General features: G+C 36.0%; 1 protein-coding gene across 1 annotated transcript in view; it reads left to right on the top strand.

The window, feature by feature from the left end:
• DNAH6 (dynein axonemal heavy chain 6) overlaps window positions 1–23,921 on the top strand; it is a 174,552-nt gene that overhangs the window by 35,603 nt on the left and 115,028 nt on the right. The window contains exons 18-38 of the mRNA XM_034410708.3: window positions 80–223; window positions 1,893–2,105; window positions 3,175–3,267; window positions 4,779–4,898; window positions 5,711–5,891; window positions 6,407–6,503; window positions 7,008–7,203; window positions 7,822–7,986; window positions 8,406–8,519; window positions 8,908–9,033; window positions 9,116–9,271; window positions 10,011–10,172; window positions 11,799–11,936; window positions 13,725–13,892; window positions 14,669–14,817; window positions 15,904–16,011; window positions 16,938–17,493; window positions 18,388–18,510; window positions 19,173–19,355; window positions 21,082–21,225; window positions 23,073–23,294. Of these exons, the coding sequence (XP_034266599.2) occupies window positions 80–223; window positions 1,893–2,105; window positions 3,175–3,267; window positions 4,779–4,898; window positions 5,711–5,891; window positions 6,407–6,503; window positions 7,008–7,203; window positions 7,822–7,986; window positions 8,406–8,519; window positions 8,908–9,033; window positions 9,116–9,271; window positions 10,011–10,172; window positions 11,799–11,936; window positions 13,725–13,892; window positions 14,669–14,817; window positions 15,904–16,011; window positions 16,938–17,493; window positions 18,388–18,510; window positions 19,173–19,355; window positions 21,082–21,225; window positions 23,073–23,294 (3,558 nt within the window). The remainder of the gene's footprint in view (window positions 1–79; window positions 224–1,892; window positions 2,106–3,174; window positions 3,268–4,778; window positions 4,899–5,710; window positions 5,892–6,406; window positions 6,504–7,007; window positions 7,204–7,821; window positions 7,987–8,405; window positions 8,520–8,907; window positions 9,034–9,115; window positions 9,272–10,010; window positions 10,173–11,798; window positions 11,937–13,724; window positions 13,893–14,668; window positions 14,818–15,903; window positions 16,012–16,937; window positions 17,494–18,387; window positions 18,511–19,172; window positions 19,356–21,081; window positions 21,226–23,072; window positions 23,295–23,921) is intronic.

The following is a 23,921-nucleotide window of genomic DNA, read 5'->3' as shown; positions in this document are numbered from 1 at the left end:
TTTAAAGTAAATTTCTTATAACACATATACTAAAGAAGTTTTCTAACTGATACCTTTTTACTTACATATTTTTTTGTAGTCTAAATTTGATAGCTTGGATCCAGAATTATTGAATGGTCAAGTTTCCAAATATGCTAAATTTGTGAATCAGCTGGAAAAAGGCTTGCCACCTAATAATGTTGTCCCACAACTCAAGGAGAAGGTGGAGAAAATGAAAGAAAAGGTACAAATGGCCATTTGAAAATGTAGTATAAAGAAACACTTTCAAATAAAAAAAAGTGACACAGGCAATAAATTAGGAAAGTTTCTAAAAGGAAATAAAATTGTACAGAAATATTCATCATGTCAGATTCATGTTTACAATGTTACTTTCAGAGTTAAAGAGACAAGACATGGACGAATAAGGAGTTTTCAGAGTAAATAGTGAAGCAAGATCAAATGTGAATAAATCAAGAAATGAGTAGAAGAATTAATAAATATTACATACATTTTGGGTTAAACTGCTGGCCATAGTTTTACTTTTAGGTCAGATTCATAGCATAATAGCTAGTTAACAGAGTTCTATTGTAGCATGGTAAAGTTGCTAGTAGGATGTGATCTAGAGCATATTCAGATATCTAACTCTAAAGTTCCTGTTCTCCATTAATCACATAATTTAAAGATCTACAAAGGGATTAGTCATTTTACTCTTTTTCAGCAATACAAACCAAAATATATTTTGATACATTCAAGACTAAATTGTATTTCATATATCTTCAAATATCTCATCTTTCTTCATTGCATAGAATGAAGACCTCAAAGAGATTATTTTTTAAGTACTTATAATTGTTGTATAGAGGAAACCAAAAGGGAGAAAGTGGGAAAAAGCAGAAATTCATTATGCTGGAATCAACATTCTGCCACCTGAAAACTCAGCACCTTCTGTAATCCATGTATAGATTTATTTTCTATGAGAAACGATTCTGGCCATGCCAACTCATTTTTCATACCTGCACATAGCTTCAGAATTTAATTTCTGAAACCTGGATGTTGCAGCTTTTGCAATCAATTTCTTCTATTGCCTCACTCCACAGTTGTGCATTAGGTTCATAAAAACGGAGTTGCCACATCTTACTGTTTGCTAATATGTCATGTAGAACTTTTCTCCTTTCTCTTCTTCCAACACTGCTCATGAGGGCTTAGTAGGTTTAGTACCATGATAGTATACTTGCAGCCATTCAGAAAACCTCCTGTGTGCAGTGCAGTGCTATTTTGGTCATGTAACTACCTTGTTGACGGATTGTCTATGCAGTTTTAACAAATACTCTTCCCTTACCACTATCCTACATAAAGCACCCCATTAGAAGAGATTTTATTTTTATAAATATGCATTTATACAATATGGCAAATATTGGCAAATACATGGTCATGCAGGAGATGGAATGGGAAGTATAAGTAAGGAGCATTATTATTTTCTATTTGAGGAGTGGGATGAAGGGATTTTTGTTAGCTCATGGCCCATGGAGACTCAGAGACACTGAAGGTGGGCCTGTGGAACAGCACAAAGGACATTTTATATTGACCAAATTGGATAAATTGGATAAATAGTGTTTCGCATGATTAGCAAACTATTTATGTTAGCGCAGAAATTCAAAAAACATAGCCTGTAATAATAATACAGATATAAATGTTGGCATAGAAGAAAAAGATAGAGCAATCCAAATAAAATCTTATTATATTTAAATATGTATTTAAAATATTGGAAAGTTATGGGCTAGTCATCTCTTAAGATTGGATGGAACATATCATAATTTATTATTATGTTGTAACAGCCTGTTGGTTAATCCGATTATTCACTGAAACAGGAAAATGGTGTGAATTGAGCTGTATTGATACACTTTTCATTCTTTCAGCTTCCAGTTATCACAGATCTTAGAAATCCTTTTTTGAAACCCAGACATTGGGCAATGCTGGAACAAATAGTTGGTTCACCATTAATAGATATGGAAAATCCATTAACCTTGGAGCGACTTACTCAGATCAGTGCTTTTGAATATACTCAGGAGATTCAGGATGTTTCTGGACAAGCTTCAGGAGAAGCTTCTCTGGAGATTATTCTCAAAAAGGTACTTTTTAATACAATATAAAAAACTCTAATTTTGGACTGAAATACATTGTATTGATTGGTTATACTGAAGCTTCAATAATATATTTATTGAACTCCCTTGGAGTTTAACAATCTCTAATACGACATAGGGAAGAGCACAACATTCTTCCAAGTAAATGTTGAATAGTTCACTGCTTGAATTACAATAGTAACATCAGTAGAAAAACTTCATGGATAAGGGAATCAGAAAAGGAATAGACATAATAGCTGTCATGATGCCAATGTGGGTATCTAAGGTTTTATGATACAGTGTTGTAAACTGGATTTTTCTAAATAGTAATATATCAAGCATTTTTGTTTGTTTATTTTGCTTCTTACAGGCAAAATTGAAAATGATTTTTAGCTTTCTTCCATCCCCCTTTCCACCTCCTCCTATGTATGTGGGTAATCCTTGACTTATTCATTTAACAAGCATTTGAAGTTACAAGTGGCACTGAAAAAAATGACTTACAACCTGCCCTCGTATTTACAACTTTTGCAGTGTCCCTGTGGCCACATGATTAAAATGTGGGTGCTGGAGTCACATTATCTCTATTTGCAACCAACCCCCATCCAATTTCTGACAAAGTCCATGGGAGAAGCCAGATTTATTTAACAATCATGTGATTCAGTTAACAATCAAGGTGATTCACTTAACAACCAGGTTGTTGCAAAACAGGTGTAACTCACTGAACAACCACTTCGCTGAGCATCTGATGTTCCGGTCTCAATTGTGATCATAAGTCAAGGACTACCTGTATGTTTATTCATTCAGCAACTTTACTTTATCTACGTATGAGGATCAATTTTATCAACAAGCAAACCTGGTGGTGGTGGAGAAGCCTGTAGTTGCCCTTCTTTATTCCTTTTAGGAGGTTCACTGATAATCCCAGGCAGCTGTGTATAAATTGTGTAAACAAACCATAAATGGAGGCATTCATATTGTTAGCTGTGCATGCTGTTCGTTTGTTGATAAGCTTATGTGGTATGAATGAATGCATCTAGTTGGTCAAAATTATATTCAGAATTGCATTATATTTTTCTTCCAGGTGGAAGATGCCTGGAAAACAACAGAATTCATTGTAATTCCTCATCGTGATTCAAAAGATGTTTTCATCCTTGGTGGCACAGATGACATTCAGGTTAGAAACTATTTTTGTCTAAATTAGTTTTTAAAGCAAACTGTCTCTATTCTGTCCAGATTGAGAAATCTGGCAAAAACTTGTAAAATATTCAATCCAGACAACAGGCTATTATGTTCTTTCACTGGACAGTTCCCTTGCCCCTGTGCCCTGCCATTCCCTACCTTTCTGTTCTAGGAAAACAGTCATCTATTGGAGTCCATATATGTGCAATGAGATCAACCAGCTTTAAAATAAAAATTCCTTTATGTCGGTCTGTTGGTTTTTAATATCTTTACCATTTGTATTTTATTGATCAAGCATACCAAGCCTCAGTAAGAAAACATATAATTCTTCTGGTATTTACAGTGAGCAGTCCTGTCCTGCTCACGCACGCACACACACCAAGAGGGTTAGAAGTCTTTACTGAGGCTTTGAAAGCCCCTAACATTACTCCGCAGGGCTCGCTCACATGAAAAAAATGCAATTCCCAATGAGTCCGAGCCCTGAGCCACATCAAGTCTGAGGGCAAAGAACAAGTCCATAAATCTGCACAAAGGATCTGAAGTCGAGATACAAATCCACATTCCAAGCAAAGTACACAAAGCTAAAGCCCAAGTCCAAAATCTAAGGTCCAAATGAGGTCAGCAAAAAAGGCATAGTTCCAGAATCAGGGAAAAGAAGTCATAAAGTTGGAGCGCGTGCCTGGCAGGAAATGGATAGGTTGTCTTCAACATCACTTTTCTCCATATGCTGGGCTAGGTAGCTGCTAACCAGTGCAGATCATTAGGAGGGATGAGGCTGCCTTCTCATGAGTAGACTTGTGAACTTCCATTCCGTTCAGGTCATGTGCGCCCTGGATCCAGTGGAGAAGGCAACTTCTCCTTATACTTGCTAACTGCATCCCTTCTCTGCCCTGCACTTCTGGCTGATCATCCGAGCCTCTTGGCTCCAGCTGTGTCTCTTCTTTCTCCTTTTCAGTCAGGCATTCATCTGTCCGCTTCCCTAACAATCCTTACGAAGTTCCTGACCTCTCCTCCTTCTCTTGTTCATCCTCCTGGGTATGGAATTCCCTGCTTCTTCCTGACCCTCCTCTGTACCCCATTCTGAAGTCCCCAGAATTGGCTCTTCCTTGTTATCCAAGCCAGTATCTGGGGAAGCCATTACACAATGCAGTGCTAACTGTCTGGAACTTATCTAGATGGTGGACAAGGATGAGAAATCCATTTTCAAAGTTATTTTTATTCAGGTGGTATGCAAACAATAATAGATACAGGTAGTCCTCAATTTGTGACCTCCACTGAGCCCAGAATAACAGTTGTAAATTGGAGTGGGGGAGGCCCACATAGGCCTAGGCCCACACTACAGGTAAATATTGATAAATATAACCCATACAAACGAAGTTCTTTGGGGGTCCTGTATAATTCTTAAAAGTGGGAGGAGCGTCCTGAGACAAGAAATACTGAACTATCATGTATCACTGGAAGTTCACGTAATAGAAATGAGGATGTTGTTTTATTTTTATTTTTAAGGTCATTCTAGATGATAGTACTATTAATATAGCAACAATTGCCTCTTCACGGTACGTAGGCCCTCTCAAGCCACGCGTTGATGAATGGCAGAAGCAGCTCTCTTTATTCAATCAGACATTGGTGCGTACTGCATTTTTAAATAATTTCTTCTACATTTTGAAGTTTGTCTTAAAAGAAAGACATTATGTTGACAATGTTATTTAATAGACGCTTAGTTCATTTTGGGCACAGCTCACTTGGCAGCATTTTAGCTAATCTCAAAAAAGCTAAATTCAGTCAGACCAATTAGTAATTTGAATGGGAGATCTCCAGGAAAATGAAAGGCTGTAACTTCACTTATAACTTGGAAGAACTCAATGGCAAAGTGTTTCTGATTGTTGCCAAAAAAATCCCTGGTAATGTCACTAGGAGTCAAGCTTAACTTGAGGGATACTTTACTTTATTGTACAAGAATATCCTTTAGAATGTTAATATTTAAGAGCTCACATAGATCATAATTAAAATATTCAATTAGATTCAAAGAGATCCAGGTTCAGATCCTCTCTTAGCTATGATATGACATTGGAGCAGTCACTATCTCTCAACCCACTCTTGTTATAGGGAAAATGCTGACTGTTTATCAGTCAAGTGGCATTGATTCTTCTTTATTAAAGGCTTGAAGAGATGTAAAGAAAGTATTGGCACTCATTTCAGGGAATATTAAATAATGTCACTATAAAAAGATTTTGAAAGGGTTTCCCTCCATTATATCTGCTGAAATAGATTGGTGGCAGTTTTGCTTGAGAACCAGTATCCACACTCATACATTTGTGGAGGGAGGAGCACCCCAGTTATACATGTAAAGTGTGCCCTGTGTAATTTTTCTTACAAATAGAAAGGAGCATTTCCAAAGGTTTTGAATAATATTTTTCTGATACATTTCTTTTTTCTAGGAGGAATGGCTGACATGTCAGAGGAATTGGCTCTATTTAGAAAGCATTTTTAGTGCTCCCGATATTCAAAGACAGTTGCCCGCAGAAGCCAAAATGTTCTTGCAAGTAGATAAGTCTTGGAAGGAAGTTATGAGGAAAGTGAATCGACTGCCTAACGCCCTCCGTGCCGCTACTCAGCCTGGTAATAATACAGTATGTCTAAATTATGTGCTGCTTGCATTAAACCATGTATCCCTTCAATTTAAGACAGCTACACATTTTGTTTCCTACATCTACTCAGAAATTTGTCAAATAATGTATGAACAACTCCTTACATATTCTGATCTCATTTTGTATTGAAAGGTGCTTATTCCTTTATAAACCTTTGCTCGTCTTTAATGTGCTTTTACCGTTCTTTCCCTTTTCCTCTAGAATATTTTTTTTCAGGATTTCTGGGGGAAAAAATTCTTAATATCCTCAGCACTACATTCAGTGAATAAAAACATTCCATGTATGTTAGACTCATCTCACCTGAGTAAGATCTAAAAGTTGTCCATATCGCATATTAAATTAATACTTATTCTGCTTTTGTTTTATTTCAAAAGACTGCATCTCTCAGGATAACATGGTTTGAAATATAGGCATGTGCTAAGATTCATCTTCAGACAGTACCTGTTTTCATTTTACACTTTTATCCATTATTTTTCTCTGACACAGGCCTTTTAGAGACCTTTCAGAATAATAATGCTCTTCTTGATCAGATTCAGAAATGTCTGGAGGCCTATTTGGAATCCAAGAGAGTCATTTTCCCAAGGTTAGTTAAGAATCAGTAAGAAGATAATTAAGTCATCTGTTCTGTTGCTTTATCCTTTATTAGCCGGGAATACAATCCTGGCAAAGTTTACATATATTGAATCTCATTGATTTAAATGAAAGAATTAATTTGCTTCCATTGAAAGTAATTAGGACTTAATTAGTTCAGTTTAGAATTATCATTGCCAGTTTCTTATTTATTTAAAATGATACTCATTACAAACAGTGAATTTAATTAGATGCTTAAAGGCTGTCTCGCACCATTCTGTACATTTAAATAAAAGTAGGTACCATTGAAATATGTTATACTTTCATAAAGCTAAAGTCAGGAATGCTGCCTAAAATGATCCATCCAGTTCTTTTTTATTTTTGTTCATTTGACATGTTAAGTCCTCCCAACTTTGGAAAAACTATTAAGTATAATTATAAAATATATTTTATAAAACATTAATTAGGCTTCATTTGAATTTAAATTTGCATTTTACAACTTTTAATGTTATCTCAGATTCTACTTTTTATCGAATGATGAGCTCTTGGAAATATTGGCCCAAACTCGCAATCCTCAAGCAGTTCAGCCTCATTTAAGGAAATGTTTTGATTCCATTTCTAAACTGGAGTTTGCCTACATGGCACCAGCTGAGGGAGAAGAAAAAGTTCTCACGAATGATATTCTAGCAATGCTGTCCCCCGAAGGTGAAAGGGTAAGCATTTTTTAAAAAAATTCTAGAAAAATGCCTATAAAAATGCTTATGCCTATGATAATTATAAATAAGATTATTTACCAAAAGGTATGTTGCAAGAGACCCATAAAGGGTGGATGAATGGAAGGCTATATTTTTGTATATAAAATCACTCTATAGTATTAGATACATTTAATATCTGGTGTTTTACTTTTTCCCATAGGCAAGAATTGTAACTATTCATATACCAGTGAAAGTAAATGAAACTGGTTCTTCATGATTCCATTTTTTTTTTAAGACTATTTTTCTGGTAGAATCTCATGCTGGATTCGCTTTTTTGGTACTGTTAGAGCAAATAGAATATCTGGTGTCTGAATATTGCTGAATCAGTTATTTTAAAAAGTCATACTTGAGAGGAGAATATTTAGAAAGAAACTAGCACTTTTGTATGAAGAATATTTGAAGCACTTTTTTCCATGTTTGTGCTGCATAAATATGATTTACATCAATTTGTAGTAAAGCATATTTATTGGAGTTTGCCTACCTGGCACTAGCTGAGGGAGAAGAGTGATATGAATTCTGGGGGGAAAAAACACATAACAGTTACCCTCCCACATAACAGTTACCCTGCCTTTTTAGGTTGGCTTGGGAAAAGGACTTAAGGCCAGAGGAAATGTTGAAGACTGGCTCGGTAAAGTTGAAGAAGCAATGTTTACTTCCCTTAGACGACTGAGCAAAGCTGCCATTGCAGATTATCAAACCAGAGAAAGAACGGAGTGGGTTATCGCGGGACATCCTTCTCAGGTAAACCACTCGCTTTAATGGCTTGACGTGCACAACCATATTATTGCTTTATCTTAGGAATTCAGTATACTGCTCCTTGGCAATAGTTGAGTTCTTGGGATAGTCCCAATTTTATGATAGAAATCTATCAAATAAATATTATGTGTTCCTAGGTTGAGTGTTAACAGATGTAGCTGCTTATACTGAACCAAGTTCGGAAGCATTCAGATTGGTGGTAAAGATCAGTGGGGTAATAAGCCTACTGGATTCAGATTGTTGAAGAATGGTTCTGAAAGTTCAGAAGTTTTGTGTGGTAGAAATACTCAGGAATGTTTAAATGATAAAATCAGAATGTTTAAATGATAAAATCAAATAAAACTAGATATTTTCTCCAGCACACGATATGTCTGTCTGAATTCTGTTTCGTTTCCTTTATATAGGTTGTGCTGACCATTTCTCAGCTCATGTGGTGTCGTGATCTCACTCAGTGTTTAGAAGGAGAAGATGAAGATCATTTAGTAGCTTTGGAAGAGTTTGAAAGTGAGAATTTTGAGGTGAGTATTCAGAATCTTTTTTTTTTAACATGTTGGTACTATTTTATACTTTTGTAAATATAAATGTAGAAATATTTTAAAATCAAAATTATTGTGGATGGGGTGGCTTTTTATATAAAGCATAAGTCATTCTAGTCTGAAATGCCTACTAAAAAAACATTTCACATATCTGAGAAGTTCTTGAATGACCATTTATATTCTGTTTCGCAGAGATCCCTGAAACAATATAAAATACGTCAATGATCTTCATTGCTGATGAAAATATTCAAGAAAGTTCCTATGATTTTTTTTGGATTCAATATCATTTTCTTCAATTTAACCTATTCCTGTCCTTTCAGTGCAAGGCATTATGTTAATTCAGGACATTTTATTTGCTTTCATTTCACAGAGACTAAATGCATTGGCTTCACTAGTCCGTGGCAGCCTTCCCAAAATTCACCGAAATATCATAACGGCACTGATTACTATTGATGTACATGCAAGAGACATTGTTACAGAACTTGTACATCAAAAGGTACATTAATTTTGTTTAAAGAATATGTGTAGGTTTTCCATTTAAAAAAAAATCTAATAAATGTTTTCCATTATTTGCCAAGGTGGATTCTGTGGACAATTTTGACTGGCAAAGACAACTGCGCTACTATTGGGATCTTGATTTAGATAACTGTGTGGCAAGAATGGCTTTATCACAATATACCTATGCCTATGAATACTTGGGTGCATGTCCAAGATTAGTGATAACACCGCTCACGGTAATGTGTTGTTGTTATTTTCTTGCCTGTAAAGTTTAAGAACTTAACCTCTTGCAGATGGGTAAATTATTTCAGTGGAAAGAGACTGTAGCAAGAGAAGTTTGGGAAATGAAAAAAAAGGCAGAGGAAACAGGAAATACAGCAGAGCAACAGCGGTTAATAGAGGGAGGCTAAAAGTGGTAGAGTGAAGGTTGATGACATTGAGTGATAGCAATGATCACCCCAGAGCTTTGAGGCTAAACTTTTTCCTCTCATAAGGTAGATCTTGCCGCTAAAAGTACTTTTGTAATAGAACATCTTACCCCCTTTCCCACACCAAAAAACTCCACCAGAAAAAAAAAATGAGTAGAGACATTGATAAAGGAGCAGAAAAAATAAATACAATACAGGTCCCATTAGATTGATTGGGGTAGCCCCATGACACTAGTTTAAGTGTAAGGTGAAAAATAAAATTAATTGCTGTGCCCTGATTTCAGTTCTAGGCAAAAAGGTTCTAGCCTACATAACCTCAGGACTACATTAGGGACAGATTTAGAAGTAAAGAAAAAGGTTTTTAAGAAACCAATTGCTTTTTCTTTCATCCAAGAGTCCAAAATTAAATCAGAGTTCCATCAATATCCTATATAATTATTGTATGACTTGATGCTGCAACCTAATTGTGCAGTTGTAGTTATGTCATATTCAGATTGCCTTACAATATTGTGCACATGTTAATTGAATATACATTAAATCTCATCAGGATCGTTGCTATCTTTGCCTGATGGGAGCCCTGCAGCTTGACCTAGGGGGAGCTCCAGCTGGACCTGCCGGCACTGGAAAAACAGAGACTACTAAAGATCTTGCAAAAGCACTTGCCATCCAGTGTGTGGTGTTCAACTGTTCAGATGGCTTGGATTACAAGGTATGGCATTCAAGTAGGCTTACAGAAACAGGAAAACTGTTTTTTGTTTGCTTGTAGTAAAGCATACTAATAATTTCTGTAGAATAATAATAATAATATCAAACATGAGCCAGTCATTTTCATCCAGTGCTTAACTGATCGATCTTTGGACACCTTACCTGGAATAGAATGAGATAATTGAATAAAAGAGCGGGTTTGAAACTATGAAGGAAAAAAAACCAATAATTTTATGGGAAACTAAACATTAATGGCCCTTGGTAAGATAGGATGTTAAAGAAATTATTTCTCATGTTAATGATTCCTCTAACAGAATTAATTACAGCAAATTGGATTATTGTACGATTATTCTATCTATCTGTCTGTTCAGTCCCTTTCATACTGGTCGTAGCAAGGTCAGTAGCTTTGTTTAGATGTGATATGCCTAATCCTGGTTTATTAAATAAGCCAGAACCTGCTCCTTAAATATTCAAATACATAATTGCTTGATTTACATACATGTTTTCCTCATTGCTCAGAACTTGTAAGCTAGTTCTTTTATCATTAGAAGGATGAAGAACTGATGCAAATAGAGAGAATCCTTAGAGGGCATTAGTCACCCTTGGAACTGTTTTGTTGTTTTCCTTTTTTTTTTTTAGCACTGGTTGGCAATCAGTACAAAAGTTTAACCTGGTCCCTAAAGGGGTGGACAAACGTTAGCATAAAGTGAGTTGAAAATGACAGCAAAGTCTATTAGGTCACTCAGTAATTGCATCTATTAAACTGTCGGCATAGGTTCTAAGAGTAACTATGCTTTTAACATCTACATATAAATATTTATGAATGAAATCATCCACAATCAGTTATAAAAAGCCTGGCCTGGTTGCTATAGAGTGCTGTGAAGGAGTGCTGAAGCATGGCGGGTAAAGAAGTTTGTTGCCATTAAAAAAAGATGGAAAGAACCATGAAAGCATCTACACCTGCCTCTTAGTTTTATGGACTATGTTTCAGTTTTGAGTTTCTCCTTCACATTTCTCTTTGAAGTTGGGATAAAGCAATGTAGCAATAACTGTTAAACAGAATTCCAAGTTTAGATGTAATGTCCAATAGCAGTACACAAAATTGTCCATAAATCAGCTTCAAACTATAGCAATAGCAATAGCACTTAGTCTGTACAGCCCTCTCTAAGCAGTTTATAGAGTCAGCATATTGCCCCCAACAATCTGGGTCTTCATTTTACCAACCTCAGAAGGATGGAAGGCTGAGTCAATCTTGAGCCAATCAGGATCAAACTGCTGGCAGTTGTCAGTCAGCAGAAGTAGCCTGCAGTACTGCATTCTAACCACTGCGCCACCACGGCTCTTAAAATGCAACTATGCAAACTATATTTTGCATTTTAATTCATTAGGCCCTAATTTATTTTGGGTGAATGAGCCAGTTGGTATCAAACATACAAACAAGTCAGAGTAAATCTGAAATAGGCTTCTATTGTTTTGATGAAGTGATGCAGAGATTTAACACAGACCTCATGAAACTTGGATGTACGCATCCCTCTCATTATGCACTTTAGGAATTGATATTTGAAACTACAACTGATCTCAGGATAAACATTTAAGTCAACATAACATCAATGTATACATATTGTTTCAGATGATGGGGCGTTTCTTCAGTGGTTTGGCACAGTCTGGAGCATGGTGCTGCTTTGATGAATTCAATCGAATTGACATTGAAGTTCTGTCTGTTATAGCCCAACAACTGATTACAATAAGGAATGCTAAAGCAGCAAAGGTACCAGATGTTCTGTTTCATGTATTTTTTTCAAATGTAATAGGTACATAAGTATTAATTAGCATTTTTTGGTTCTCTGTTTCAAGAAGAGTGAAAGAGGGAAACATTTTTACCCCATACCTCTTAAATTTTTATATAAATTCATTAATAGGACATGATTTTCATTCTCCGAAGGATGCTGGTTCATACTAGCAGTCCTGCTGTATGCAGACATTGCTGTAATTTGCTCCACAAACTTGTCATTTTCAGTGGCGCACTAATAAGATAAATATCAAACATTCCAGGTTTTTTTTAAAAAAAACCCTAAAAAATCATTGCTGATATAATTAAGGGAGAAGAAACATGGTGGCTCAGCAACTTAAAGATGTTGGATCTGCTGGCCAGAAAAGGTCGGCTTGCTGTACTCCATCAGTTCGAGTCCCAGCACCATGTGACGAAATGAGCTCCCATCGCTTGCCTCAGCTTCTGCCAACCTAAAAGTTTGAAAGCATGCAAAAATGCAAATGTATAAATAGATAGCATTCTAGTGGGAAGCTAACAGTGCTTTGTGCGATAGCAAGAAACCAACTGGTGCTGGACGTGCCTGAATATGAGGCAAAATTGGTGGAGAAAAGCCCTGGATGATGCTGACATTCCCACAGAAAGTCATTATCGATAGCCACTCTATGTGTGGAGCTAGTTTGCCCCCTTCAGTGCACCCTGGAGTGTGAGCTAAACGAACTAGCAATTCTAGGCAGTCAAACTTCTCTGTAATAACATTGTAAACTTCCTGGCTTTTAATGTACAAATGCCATATGCCAAGTAAATAAATAATAACAAGGGAGATATTGAGAGCAACATCAAGGATTCAATTACTTGAGCATTGCTTTTCATTATTCTGGTATCCTAAAAGAACACAATATGTATAAATATCCCAAAATATCCCAAAATACCCAGGAGAGATCTGCTGCTAGTTTATCAAGCTAGGGGTACCCAGTATATGTTTGTGCTTTTAGGGTATTTTGAAGCAAGTACTCTTCTCAGTTATTTTACAGAATCCAATCTATATTCTACTTCTAGTTTTTAAAAATCTATTTCCCAAGCCCCCAAATGCACTGTTAAGACTGTTCTATTGAAAGTCAAGGCAAAAATTTGGGCTGCCATGTTTAATTTTGAATTAGAATTAAATCTGGTGCCTTTTAGGTTTGACCTTTGGTTTTGAATGATTCCTGCCATTCTGTATGGTGCTATCATTATAGCTAAACTCAATTCATGTGGATTTTCACCACTATTTCTTTAGGGCCTAGGCATGCTAAACCAAGTGTTAAAACGAGTTAATGAGATAGAACATCAAATAAATGTGTCTTTCGTTCCAAGTTATTACTTGCTTAAACTAGCTAAATATCTTTATAACTGAACAGTTCCTATAAATAACACATACAGTGAGCTACACTCTGTGGTGATTTATAGAAAATATAGGCGACATTAGCTGTTCTTATCTGATTGGAGTGACTTTGAAACATTGCTTCCTTTGTTTTTACTTTTCAGAACAGACATTGGAATATGTATATAATGGGAAGAAATAATGCTGAACCGGATATTTTAATTTTCATATGCATTTCTTTATTGTTATCATATTTATAATACTATGGTTTTATATTTTATATAAATTAATATCTTATGTTTTATGTATAATTATATTGTATTCATGTAGGTTCTGATCTATGACTAAAATAAAGAATAATGTAATTTGAATATAAATATAAATGTAATGTTTTCTTTTTTCTTTCTTTCTTTCTTTTACAAAAGGTCACTCGGTTTATGTTTGAAGGACGCGAAATCAAATTAATTATGACTTGTGCAGCTTTCATTACTATGAATCCTGGCTATGCTGGACGAACAGAGTTACCTGACAATCTAAAAGCGCTCTTCAGGCCATTTTCTATGATGGTTCCAAACTATGCTTTGATTGCAGAGGTACTTTTTCAATACCTATTATTAGGGCCAGAGGCAGCAATTAACAATAGTAGACCAGGTCCATCATTCGATAGCTTACGCCTTTTCTGCAGCCCAGCCAATCTATCTAAACCAGAACAATGTTTTTTCCAAACCTCCCGCTTAGAAGCAATTAAAAACATAATTTGCAATATGTGAAAAGGGGGCCTTTGGGCAATGAAGAGCGTTTTTTTGACTAAATGGTACACGACTAAACAACGGGTCAAACCAAGATCAAACAATTCCTTCTGAATCCCTCCTGCTCCTCAGCATGAATATTTTCACTTTGGATTCAATCCAATAGTTTTAATAATTACTATTAATTAATAATTACTATTATTTACTATATTACTATTATTAAAACTATTTAAAAGTTTTAATTAAAGGTATTTAGCGTATACTTTCTTCAACAGGCTAATAGGTTTGCAATTAGCAGCCTTTTATTAAAATCAAATGTAGTATCTGTTCTTAACATTTTAATTATTTAATATATATACTATATGTACTAAATAAGATGACCTAATACTCCTTCCTCCTCCTCTTTTCTCCACAACAACAACTCTATGAGCTGAGTTAGGCTGAAAAAGAGTGACTGACCCAAAGACACCCAACTGACTTTCATACCTAAGGCAGGACTAGAACTCACAATCTTCTGGTTTCTAGGCCAGCATCTTAAATCAGTAGAACAAATTAATTCTCTGGTTATTTAGTTATGTTTAAGATTTCTGACTTTTGTAAGAATGCACTTTATATTTCAGGTTATCCTGTATTCTGAAGGATTTGAATCCAGTAAAATACTTGCAAGGAAGATGACTCAGATGTATAAGCTCTGTAGTGAACAGCTTTCCCAACAAGACCACTATGATTTTGGAATGAGAGCTGTCAAATCTGTGCTGGTCATGGCAGGGTAAAATATTTACTTATTCCTTTATTTATTTGTATCCCCGCCTTTATTATTTTTACAAATAATTCAAGGTGGTGAACATACACAGCTTCCTCCTCCTGTTTGCCCGACAACAACCCTATGAGGTGGAATGGGCTGAGAGAGTGACTAGCCTAAAGTCATCCTGCTGGCTTTGATGATTAAGGTGGGACTTGACCATGGTCTCCCACTTTCTAGTCTGGTGCCTTAATCAATAGGCCAAACTGGCTCACATATGTTCTATGAAGTCCAATTTTATGGACTTTTATTGTTGTACAGTAGCAATTCTATGGAACTCAAAGTATACAGAGGCTGATACATTCCCCTATTGTTAGGAAAAGCTATATATAGTAGACATGTAGAAAATAAAATTATTTCTGGTTATGTGTAATAATGCTTTTGGGGAATACCACTTTAATGTATATTTTTAAACTTATATGATTAATGTTATATAGAACTGGGTATATAATAAGCAGAATAATCCATTGTTTGGAGTTTTTATGAAGATTTAATTCATCTATTTTAGCAGTCTGTATATGATTGTGAAAGAGAAAATGTGTAAAACACCTAACAAAGAGAAACGATATGATATATAATAAAGGTGTTTTATGGATCCAGTACCAATCTTAGGGATTTTGTAGTTATTAGTAAAGACCTTTATAAAATCCTATACACATATATGTGAAACGCAACTGACACACTAAGGTTAATAGAAGCTTAAAGTGCTATTTTCTGTAAATGTAGATCGCTTGCTCACGTTTGTGTTGAAAGCACCAAGGCAAACATAAGCGAGTTGATCTAAATTTAGAGAAAACACTATTTTAAATTTATATTAACATTAGTGTGTCGGTTGCATTAGACATACATATGTGTATAGGAGTTTTATAAAGGTCTTCCCTAATAACTACAAAATCCCTGAGATTGGTACTTATCAAATATTGGTATTCATCAAAAGTGTTATTGCACAGGAAGTTATAAAACTCATATACAATATATACCTATATACACATCTAATGCAACTGACATACTAATGTTAATATAAATTTAAAAAACTGTTTTCTGAAAATTTAGATCACTAAAGAGAGAACATCCAAACCTGAATGAAGAAGTTGTTTTAATAAGAGCCTTACGAGATTCGAATCTCCCAAAATTTCTTGCGGATGATGCTCTTTTGTTCAGGTACTTTTAAAATTAATTATTACTTTTTATTTTGTTATAAGTTACACAATTAAATAAAATGAAAATGGGCGGTTTCCTTAAACTCTTAGGTACTTGAAACTGGATTCAGAAACTGATTGTGAATCAATAAATATGCTAAAGAACTGATGAGGTTTGGTTCCTTCTTCAGTCCTAGTTAACAATCTTAAGGTCTATTCTGTATGATTGCAATTAGTTAGTCTACTGTTGTTTCAAAGGCAATCCCATAATGACTGTACTGTAATAATCCAGGCAAGAGGTTATCAGAAGCTGGATAACCATAATAAAAATGCCTTTGTTTATGTTGATTCCATATATCCACTAAGCAGATGAAGATTTGCTTAACTGCAGAATCCTGTTACACTCTGCACTAGAGGTCACCCAGAGTCATCTCGTGTTGAGATGGACAGCAAACAAATTTCATAAATAAATACTTCTGGAGACAATGTTGGATGAAAATCTGAACTGAAAATCCAGATTTTGTTATGAATATTTCTTGTTTCTGACTATTCTCCCTGATATCGTATCCCTGACTGCTTCAATTTAATACATGGAAGCGGCAAGGACAAGGCAATTTTAGACTTAAAAGTTTCGAATCTGGACTTTCTATTTTTCCTATTGAATATGTACAACTATCTTGTTATGCTCATTTCTGTATTCTGGCCATAGTTGGGGAATAGAAAACCCCCAATCCCAATACGGGTTTTACCCAACTATGTCTATCAGCATTTCAATTGAGAGATGAGATAAAGGAAAAGGAGAATTAGGGGAATGAACAACTGAATTCAAATCCTCCCCTTATTTGCTATGTGAAATGTTCTCTTTGATAGCTTAAATTTTGCACTGGTAATGATGGGGTACCAATAATGTAAATAAACGAGCAAATCTTTGTGCTTCATTTCTCTTAGTGGAATTATATCTGACCTTTTCCCTGGAGTCATAATCCCAGAACATAATTATGGAGTGCTGCAGTCAACAATAGTAGATACCATTCTTTCCAAAGGATTGCAGACTGAAGCTACCATGATCCGTAAAGTGATTCAGCTGTACGAAACTATGCTGGTAAGGCATGGGGTCATGCTTGTTGGACCAACAGGAGGTGGAAAAACTACAGTTTACCAAATTTTGGCAGATACACTTGGAACTTTACATAAAGCAGGTGAGGAATATCATTTTTTCCAGCCAGTTAAAACATATGTTCTGAATCCTAAATCAATAACTATGGGTGAGCTATATGGTGAAGTTAACAATTTAACTCTGGAATGGAAAGATGGCTTAATGGCACTTAGTGTGCGAGCTGCTGTGGTCGACACCTCTGAAGATCATAAATGGATCATCAGTGATGGACCTGTGGATGCACTATGGATCGAAAATCTGAACACGGTTCTAGATGACAACAAGATGCTTTGTTTGGCTAACAGTGAAAGAATCAAACTCACGCCATCCATCCACATGATGTTTGAGGTAATTTACGTTCTTAGTTTTAATGGATTTTCTAATGCTGTGTTCAGAGTATCGCTGGATTTCACTGGGCTTCTTCCAGTGTTTTCCTCAAGAACAGCATCACTGTTCAAATCTTCAAAACTAATTTGAGTTGGATAAATGTAGACGCCTCTTGTCTTATTCAAAATGAAAAAAAAAGAGCTCTAACTTTATCTCTTACATTTTAGCATTGGGGGAATCCATTGCTGTTTTCAATGTTTTTCTTTCTTGTATTTCTTTTATATGAGGCACTAAATGTAGTGTAGCCTAAAATCTTGCTTTTATTGTTATGTAATTGAACAATAATTTTACAGCTGGGCTAGGTTTAAAGGTTTTTTATTATTATTATGTATGACTTCATAATATTTTATGACTGTCTCGTGTGTTGTCTCTGTTACTGGGAGAAGCTAGCCAGTGTGTGCTGTTGGCTCAAGCTGATTCCAATAAAGGAGAATATTTGCAGCTCAGGGTTGAAATGAGGAGTCCTTGGTGCTCTCTGAGCTTGTTAGTTTTCTTGCAAACATTTCATTACCCAAACTAGGTAACATCATCAGTGCTAGTGTGTTGATGATGTTACCTAGTTTGGGTAATGAAACATTTGCAAGAAAACCAGCAAGCTCAGAAAGCACCAAGGACCCCTGATTAGAATTCTGATGAAGGATATGAAAGACTTGGAAATCCTTCTTCAGGGGCCTAGCTTTCCTCTGAGCTATGAAATCCAACAATTCCTGTATTTGTCTGAGATTACAATCTCAATTAACAAAGAAATAGAGATGTTATTTCTGAACCAAAGATACAACTTTATCTGCATTGCTTTCTTTGCTTAAGAATATGCTGAACTAGAAATAGATGCAGTATCTACTGTATGAATTTTAGGTAGAAGACTTAAGAGTTGCTTCACCTGCCACAGTAAGCCGATGTGGAATGGTATACATTGACCCAGAGGAATTGAAGTGGATGCCATATGTAAAAACATGGATGGCAGGCATTGAAGAAAAAGTACGTTTTGTCTAGTACATAATAATAACTAAGCATTTTGCACATTTTTGTTAAGATTGAATATTCTCTGAGGCTACCTTTTTACAGGCCCCACATTTATGGAATACTCTGTTCCCAGAGGTGCACTTGGCCTTTTTTTGTCTGGCATTCAAGCAGATATTGAATGTTTTTCTTTTATAAACATGCCTTTGTTGTTATGTTACATTAGGCAATCATCATATTTGATAGCCATGCAATTTATTTTTACTTTATCTATATTGTTGTAATCTGTCCAGAATTTGGGATGGGCAGTATAGGGGAGGGAGGGAGGGAGGGAGGGAGGGAGGGAGGGAGGAAGGAAGGAAGGAAGGAAGGAAGGAAGGAAGGAAGGAAGGAAGGAAGGAAGGAAGGAAGGAAGGAAAATGATTCTCAGTTTTCATAATCCTTTTTCATTGTTGAAATGGCTTTGTAAAATGGCTATAATCTTCTCTCTGGGCATACCAATACCTCCCTTTTCTTTCTCATTTACCCCTATTTTGACTCTAGAGCTATTGGCAAAGGAGTCTTTAAAGTACAATACTATATACACTAATAATCAGATTTGCTTTCTTCTTATGAAATGTACATTTTTTCTGAGTTGCTGAGGAAACAATAATTGTACAACAATATTGATTTTTGTTTAGCTCAATGAAGAAACAAGAACATACTTGTTTGAACTCTTTTCTCGTTATGTTGAAGATGGCCTAAAATATATTCACAAAAAGTGTTCCCAAGCCATAAGGCAAGTGGACATCAGTAAAGTTGTTACTCTTTGCTGTTTACTGGAGTCATTACTTCTTGGAAAGGCAGGACCCAGCATGAACTTGGTACGTCTGTTTGTTTTACCTTTTGTATAGTTCCTCTTTCTTTTTCCTACATGGTGGGATCTGCGAGGTCTTATAGAAATAGAGGAAAAATTTAACACATTCCAGTCTTATTCTATTCTAAAGTTAGTCTACTGCCTATATCCATTTAATCAGCAAGTTATGAGCGTGCTGAAAAAAATGGACTTATGACCAATCCTCATTGATTAAGTTTGATGAATTGTCAGAACTCGTTTTTCCTTAAAATTTCTCAGTTCATCTCATTTTAATTGAATTTTCATGTCAGCTCTTCAGACTATGTTTGCATGAGAATGCCCCATAGTTTATGATTATGTGTAACTATTGACATCACTCTCAAATGTCTTCTGTGGGTTGTTATCAGTTTATAGAGTGCGCTCTTTTCAAGATTCTCTACAGTGTTCTATAACAACACAGTGTTACAGAAACAAATCTAAAATTGGGTTGTTTAAGTGTCTTTCTTCTGTTATCAGTGAATGGAAACGAAAGCAGTCAACTTTTCTTTGGCTCAGGACTATAATTCCTATTTCTATTCTATAGGTGAGCCACAAGCTGGTAATATTATGATTAAGTTGGATTGGTTTGGGGGAGGGGGGTTAACGAGTGAAATTGATTAGGTTAGCTTAAGGCATCCCTTTTATTTTTCAACCACCTTAAAATGGGAAAAATCAGGCCAATATTTAGGTATACAAATATCTTTGGTTAAAGACTGCCCTGTTTGATCATTTGAACTTATGACCGCATCCCTGTGGTCACATGATTACCTTTCTGATCTTCACAGCTGGCTTCTGACATGATTAGATAACCCAATGGGGAAACCAGCAGGAAATCTCAAGTATCTGTCATATGACTTTGTGTTTATCCATTTAGGGTGATTCTCTTAGCAACTGAACTGATATTGTCAGTCAGGCATGGACACGTTATATGTCACTTAACAACTATATTGCTAGTCCGAATTGCGGTAGTGAAACGAGGACTAGCTGTATTTTGAATGATTATTTATGGAGTGTTATTAATCCTTTTACCACCAGTTTTGCCCCTTGAAACCTCCAGAATTCTGAGGAGATCTGCAGATCAGGGATGGGTTCTACTTACCTTTACTACCGGTTTGCAACGGAAGTGCGCTTCTGCACATGCACAGATTGTCAATTATGATGTCCGGGCAGATGGGCAGAGTCTCCCACCGCTTTTACTACCGGTTCTAAAGAACCGGACAGAACCAGTAGCAACCCACCACTGCTGCAGATGCTTGAAGCTATATTGGTCCAGGCGAAACTCAAAACTCCAATGGCAGCATTTGAGAATAAAATATCAAAAGTTACATGATAATGCTTTCTGAATTGTTCAGGATGAGTGTATCGTAGAAATGTATTATATTTCTTCTGAATATTGTGAATATTAGTTATTTGTGAATTTATGTGTTAAAATTCTAATATATTTGTTTATTATGGCATGGTGCTTAAATATGATAAAATATGAATATAATGTGCACATATGTTTTTGCTCTATTTTTCTTTCTCAAAATATGTGGAGTACTTATTTTTAAAAGTAATCTACTATTTCCCAGGGAAGATAAATTTAAATTTGCAAAATTCATATTCCTCAATAGAAATTTCCTCAGTATCAATTCCTCATATTTTTCTTACACTTTTTTCTATCAAAATCACCTTTATGGTCACCTAACCCTAATCATCTTTTCCTATCTATACAGGAACAATCACGGTTAAATTCTCTTGTGTGCCAAACCTTTGTCTTCTGTTATTTGTGGTCTATGGGTGGAAATATAATGGAGAACTGTTGGGATGCTTTTGATACATTTGTAAGACAGCAATTTGAGGATAACCCTGATGCCAAGGTATGAAATATATTGTGGGAATAATTCATTGGCATTTGTGGTAATGCTCTTCATTATCATGTTGCTATAAAAGAAGAGTAATGTTTCCTTCAACCTATAAAAAGAGATATTAACAAGTATGTCCCAGACAAGCATCCCTTTAAAATAATGTTAGGCTAGGAATGCGCAAAATTCACAGATTTGGAAAGAGAACATTCTGGAACTCGGGAAAGTTCTCTTTCTCTGTAGATCTTGCTAAACCTCCTCTTGAACTGGAGATGATCCATCAGTTTCTGGAAGTAAATTCCCTGAACTGGAAATGTTTAACATGCTCTGGACCAATTTCCTAATCTGTTTCAGGGCTGGATCAGCCTGGCTCACCTTGAATTGCTTCTGCTTTGAAGGATGGCAACCACCCCTGGAATGGCATTTTGAAAAAGTATTTTGCCTTGGCCTAGAGAGAAATTGAATATTCCATCCCCAAATGATGAAACACATATCACTACTTAGAACCTTTCCCTACATGCACCTAACCATGTACCGGCAGTCTTTTTTCTTTTTTTTCTGCTGTGTCTCAAGATCTGCTTTCACCTCCTCTACTGAACCAGAAAACATAGCTGAAAACATCTCTCTTCCCCTTTGGTTTCGGGAACCAGCTCTCTAGTTTAGACAATATAATTTAGACAATAAATATTTCGGATTTTTCAAATTGGGGTGTTCCTCATAATGAGGTCTCCAAGCATATCTGTGACTCAGAATCCTAGATCAGCTACTTTCAATTCAACAAATTGACTAGACTGAACTTTGGTTTAAAGATAGGCTAAATACAGCAGAGAGGAATAGCATGGAGGTTGTTCCATGAAGCAGCAGAGAGAGAAGTGGCTGGTTCTTTCTCCTGGTTTATCTTCTGAAAATACCCCCCACCTCCACCCAATCTGTGCCTGTCAGCTCTTTTTCAGGTTTGCTGACAGGTGCTAATATTAAAGAATCAGCTTCCCCATTTCCTGCCACCTCTGCCAGCATTTGCTGCTGATATCTGGGAGGTGGAGAGAGAAGAGGAAAGCATGGTGATTTTACTCTATTTGCCCTCCAGGTCTCACAGTAAATAAAGATACAGCACTTATGGCATCATTGATATAATTTTCTGTCGTCTGAAAGACTGATAGACAGCCTTCTCAGCTCTTAGTCTCTGTAAGATTTATTATTGGTCTAAAACCTAAGTAAGCCTCATGTACAACTGGCAAACATGTGAAATAAATAAATTTTTCCTTGATTATTTGCTGATTCAAAATGCATAGTGTAATACCCTGTTTCCCCTAAAATAAGACATCCCCTGATAATGAGCCCAATCAAGCTTTTGAGCGCATGCGCTAAAATAAGCCCACTCCGAAAATAAGCCCTCCCCAAAAATATTTCAATGCATGCACAGCCGGTCCCTGCCATTTCCTCTGGTTAGGGTTAGGGAGACAGAGCTGGAAATCAGGTAAGACGGCAAGAGGAGCCCATCTTGCTCCATGCACCCCAAAATAATAAGACATCCCCGAAAATAAGGCCAAGCACTTATTTCAGGGTTCAAAAAAATATAAGACAGGGTCTTATTTTGGGGGAAACACAGTGCCTGCATTAGATATTTTTTTAATGGTGAATTCTGAGGATAATAAACAAAATTCTGCCTTCATTATTACAGAGAAAAACCCAAGAATGTATTACGGTAGTAGTTTCTGCTAATTTATGGATTGAAGAATCTGAGCAATTTATGGTTCAAACTCCTATATCTGTATTAATAGAACGTTTCCCATTTTCCTGTATGTTCCATTCTTTGCTCTTGGTCCTTGGTAGAACATTAACATGACTGTTTCACCTTCTAGCTCCCAACTTCTGGTGATTTGTGGAGTGTTTACATTGATTATGATACAAGACGCTTGGATCCTTGGGAGCGAATTATACCAACCTTTAAATACAAAAGCACAGTTCCATTTTTCGAAATGCTTGTTCCTACCACTGACACTGTACGCTATGGCTTTCTAATGGAAAAATTGCTAGCTGTCAAACATTCTGTGCTCTTCACAGGAATTACTGGAGTTGGCAAGGTAAGAAGCATTGGACTACATAGTGAAATTATTTGGTTTTGGGGGGAAAAAAGCCAGCAGATTTAAGAGGACCTATTAAAAACATTTAAAGGAATGTTTATGAAGGCATTCTTTGACTAAGGCCCAATCTAATTATGACTCCCACCATACAGTTGGGTGTTGTGTAATTCTTCATTATTTAACAAATAACAGCACAAGGGTTGTGAGCCAAATAAGGCATCATCTGTAGAGAAGACTTGAACATTTTTTTCCTACTGTAGGTCTAACTCAACCCTTTTCTTCCCATCTCTGAAATTAGCCATTCTGTTGCAACACAAGCCATACACACACACACACACACACACACACACACACACACACACACACACACTTTGGATGTGTGCCATGACTTTGCACAAACATTTCAAAGCTGCAGAACTTGCAGCAAATTGGCATGAAACTCTTTTTTCTTTCTTTCTTTCTTTTTTTTTTGTCAATTTGACAAAAGCATCCAGGAGCAGAGGACCCACCTGTAGGCAACATCAAGTTTCCTCTGGTTTGAAGTTAACTTTAGAAATTTCCACAGAGTGTGAAGGATTACAGGAAGAGTCATAGTTTCTGCATTTTGGGAAATTAATTCTCCCTTAC

This window comes from Pantherophis guttatus, chromosome 2 (genome assembly GCF_059756535.1).
Source record: "Pantherophis guttatus breed Tessera chromosome 2, ASM5975653v1, whole genome shotgun sequence".
NCBI lineage: Eukaryota > Metazoa > Chordata > Lepidosauria > Squamata > Colubridae > Pantherophis > Pantherophis guttatus.
This window is presented reverse-complemented; position numbering and strand designations above follow the sequence as displayed.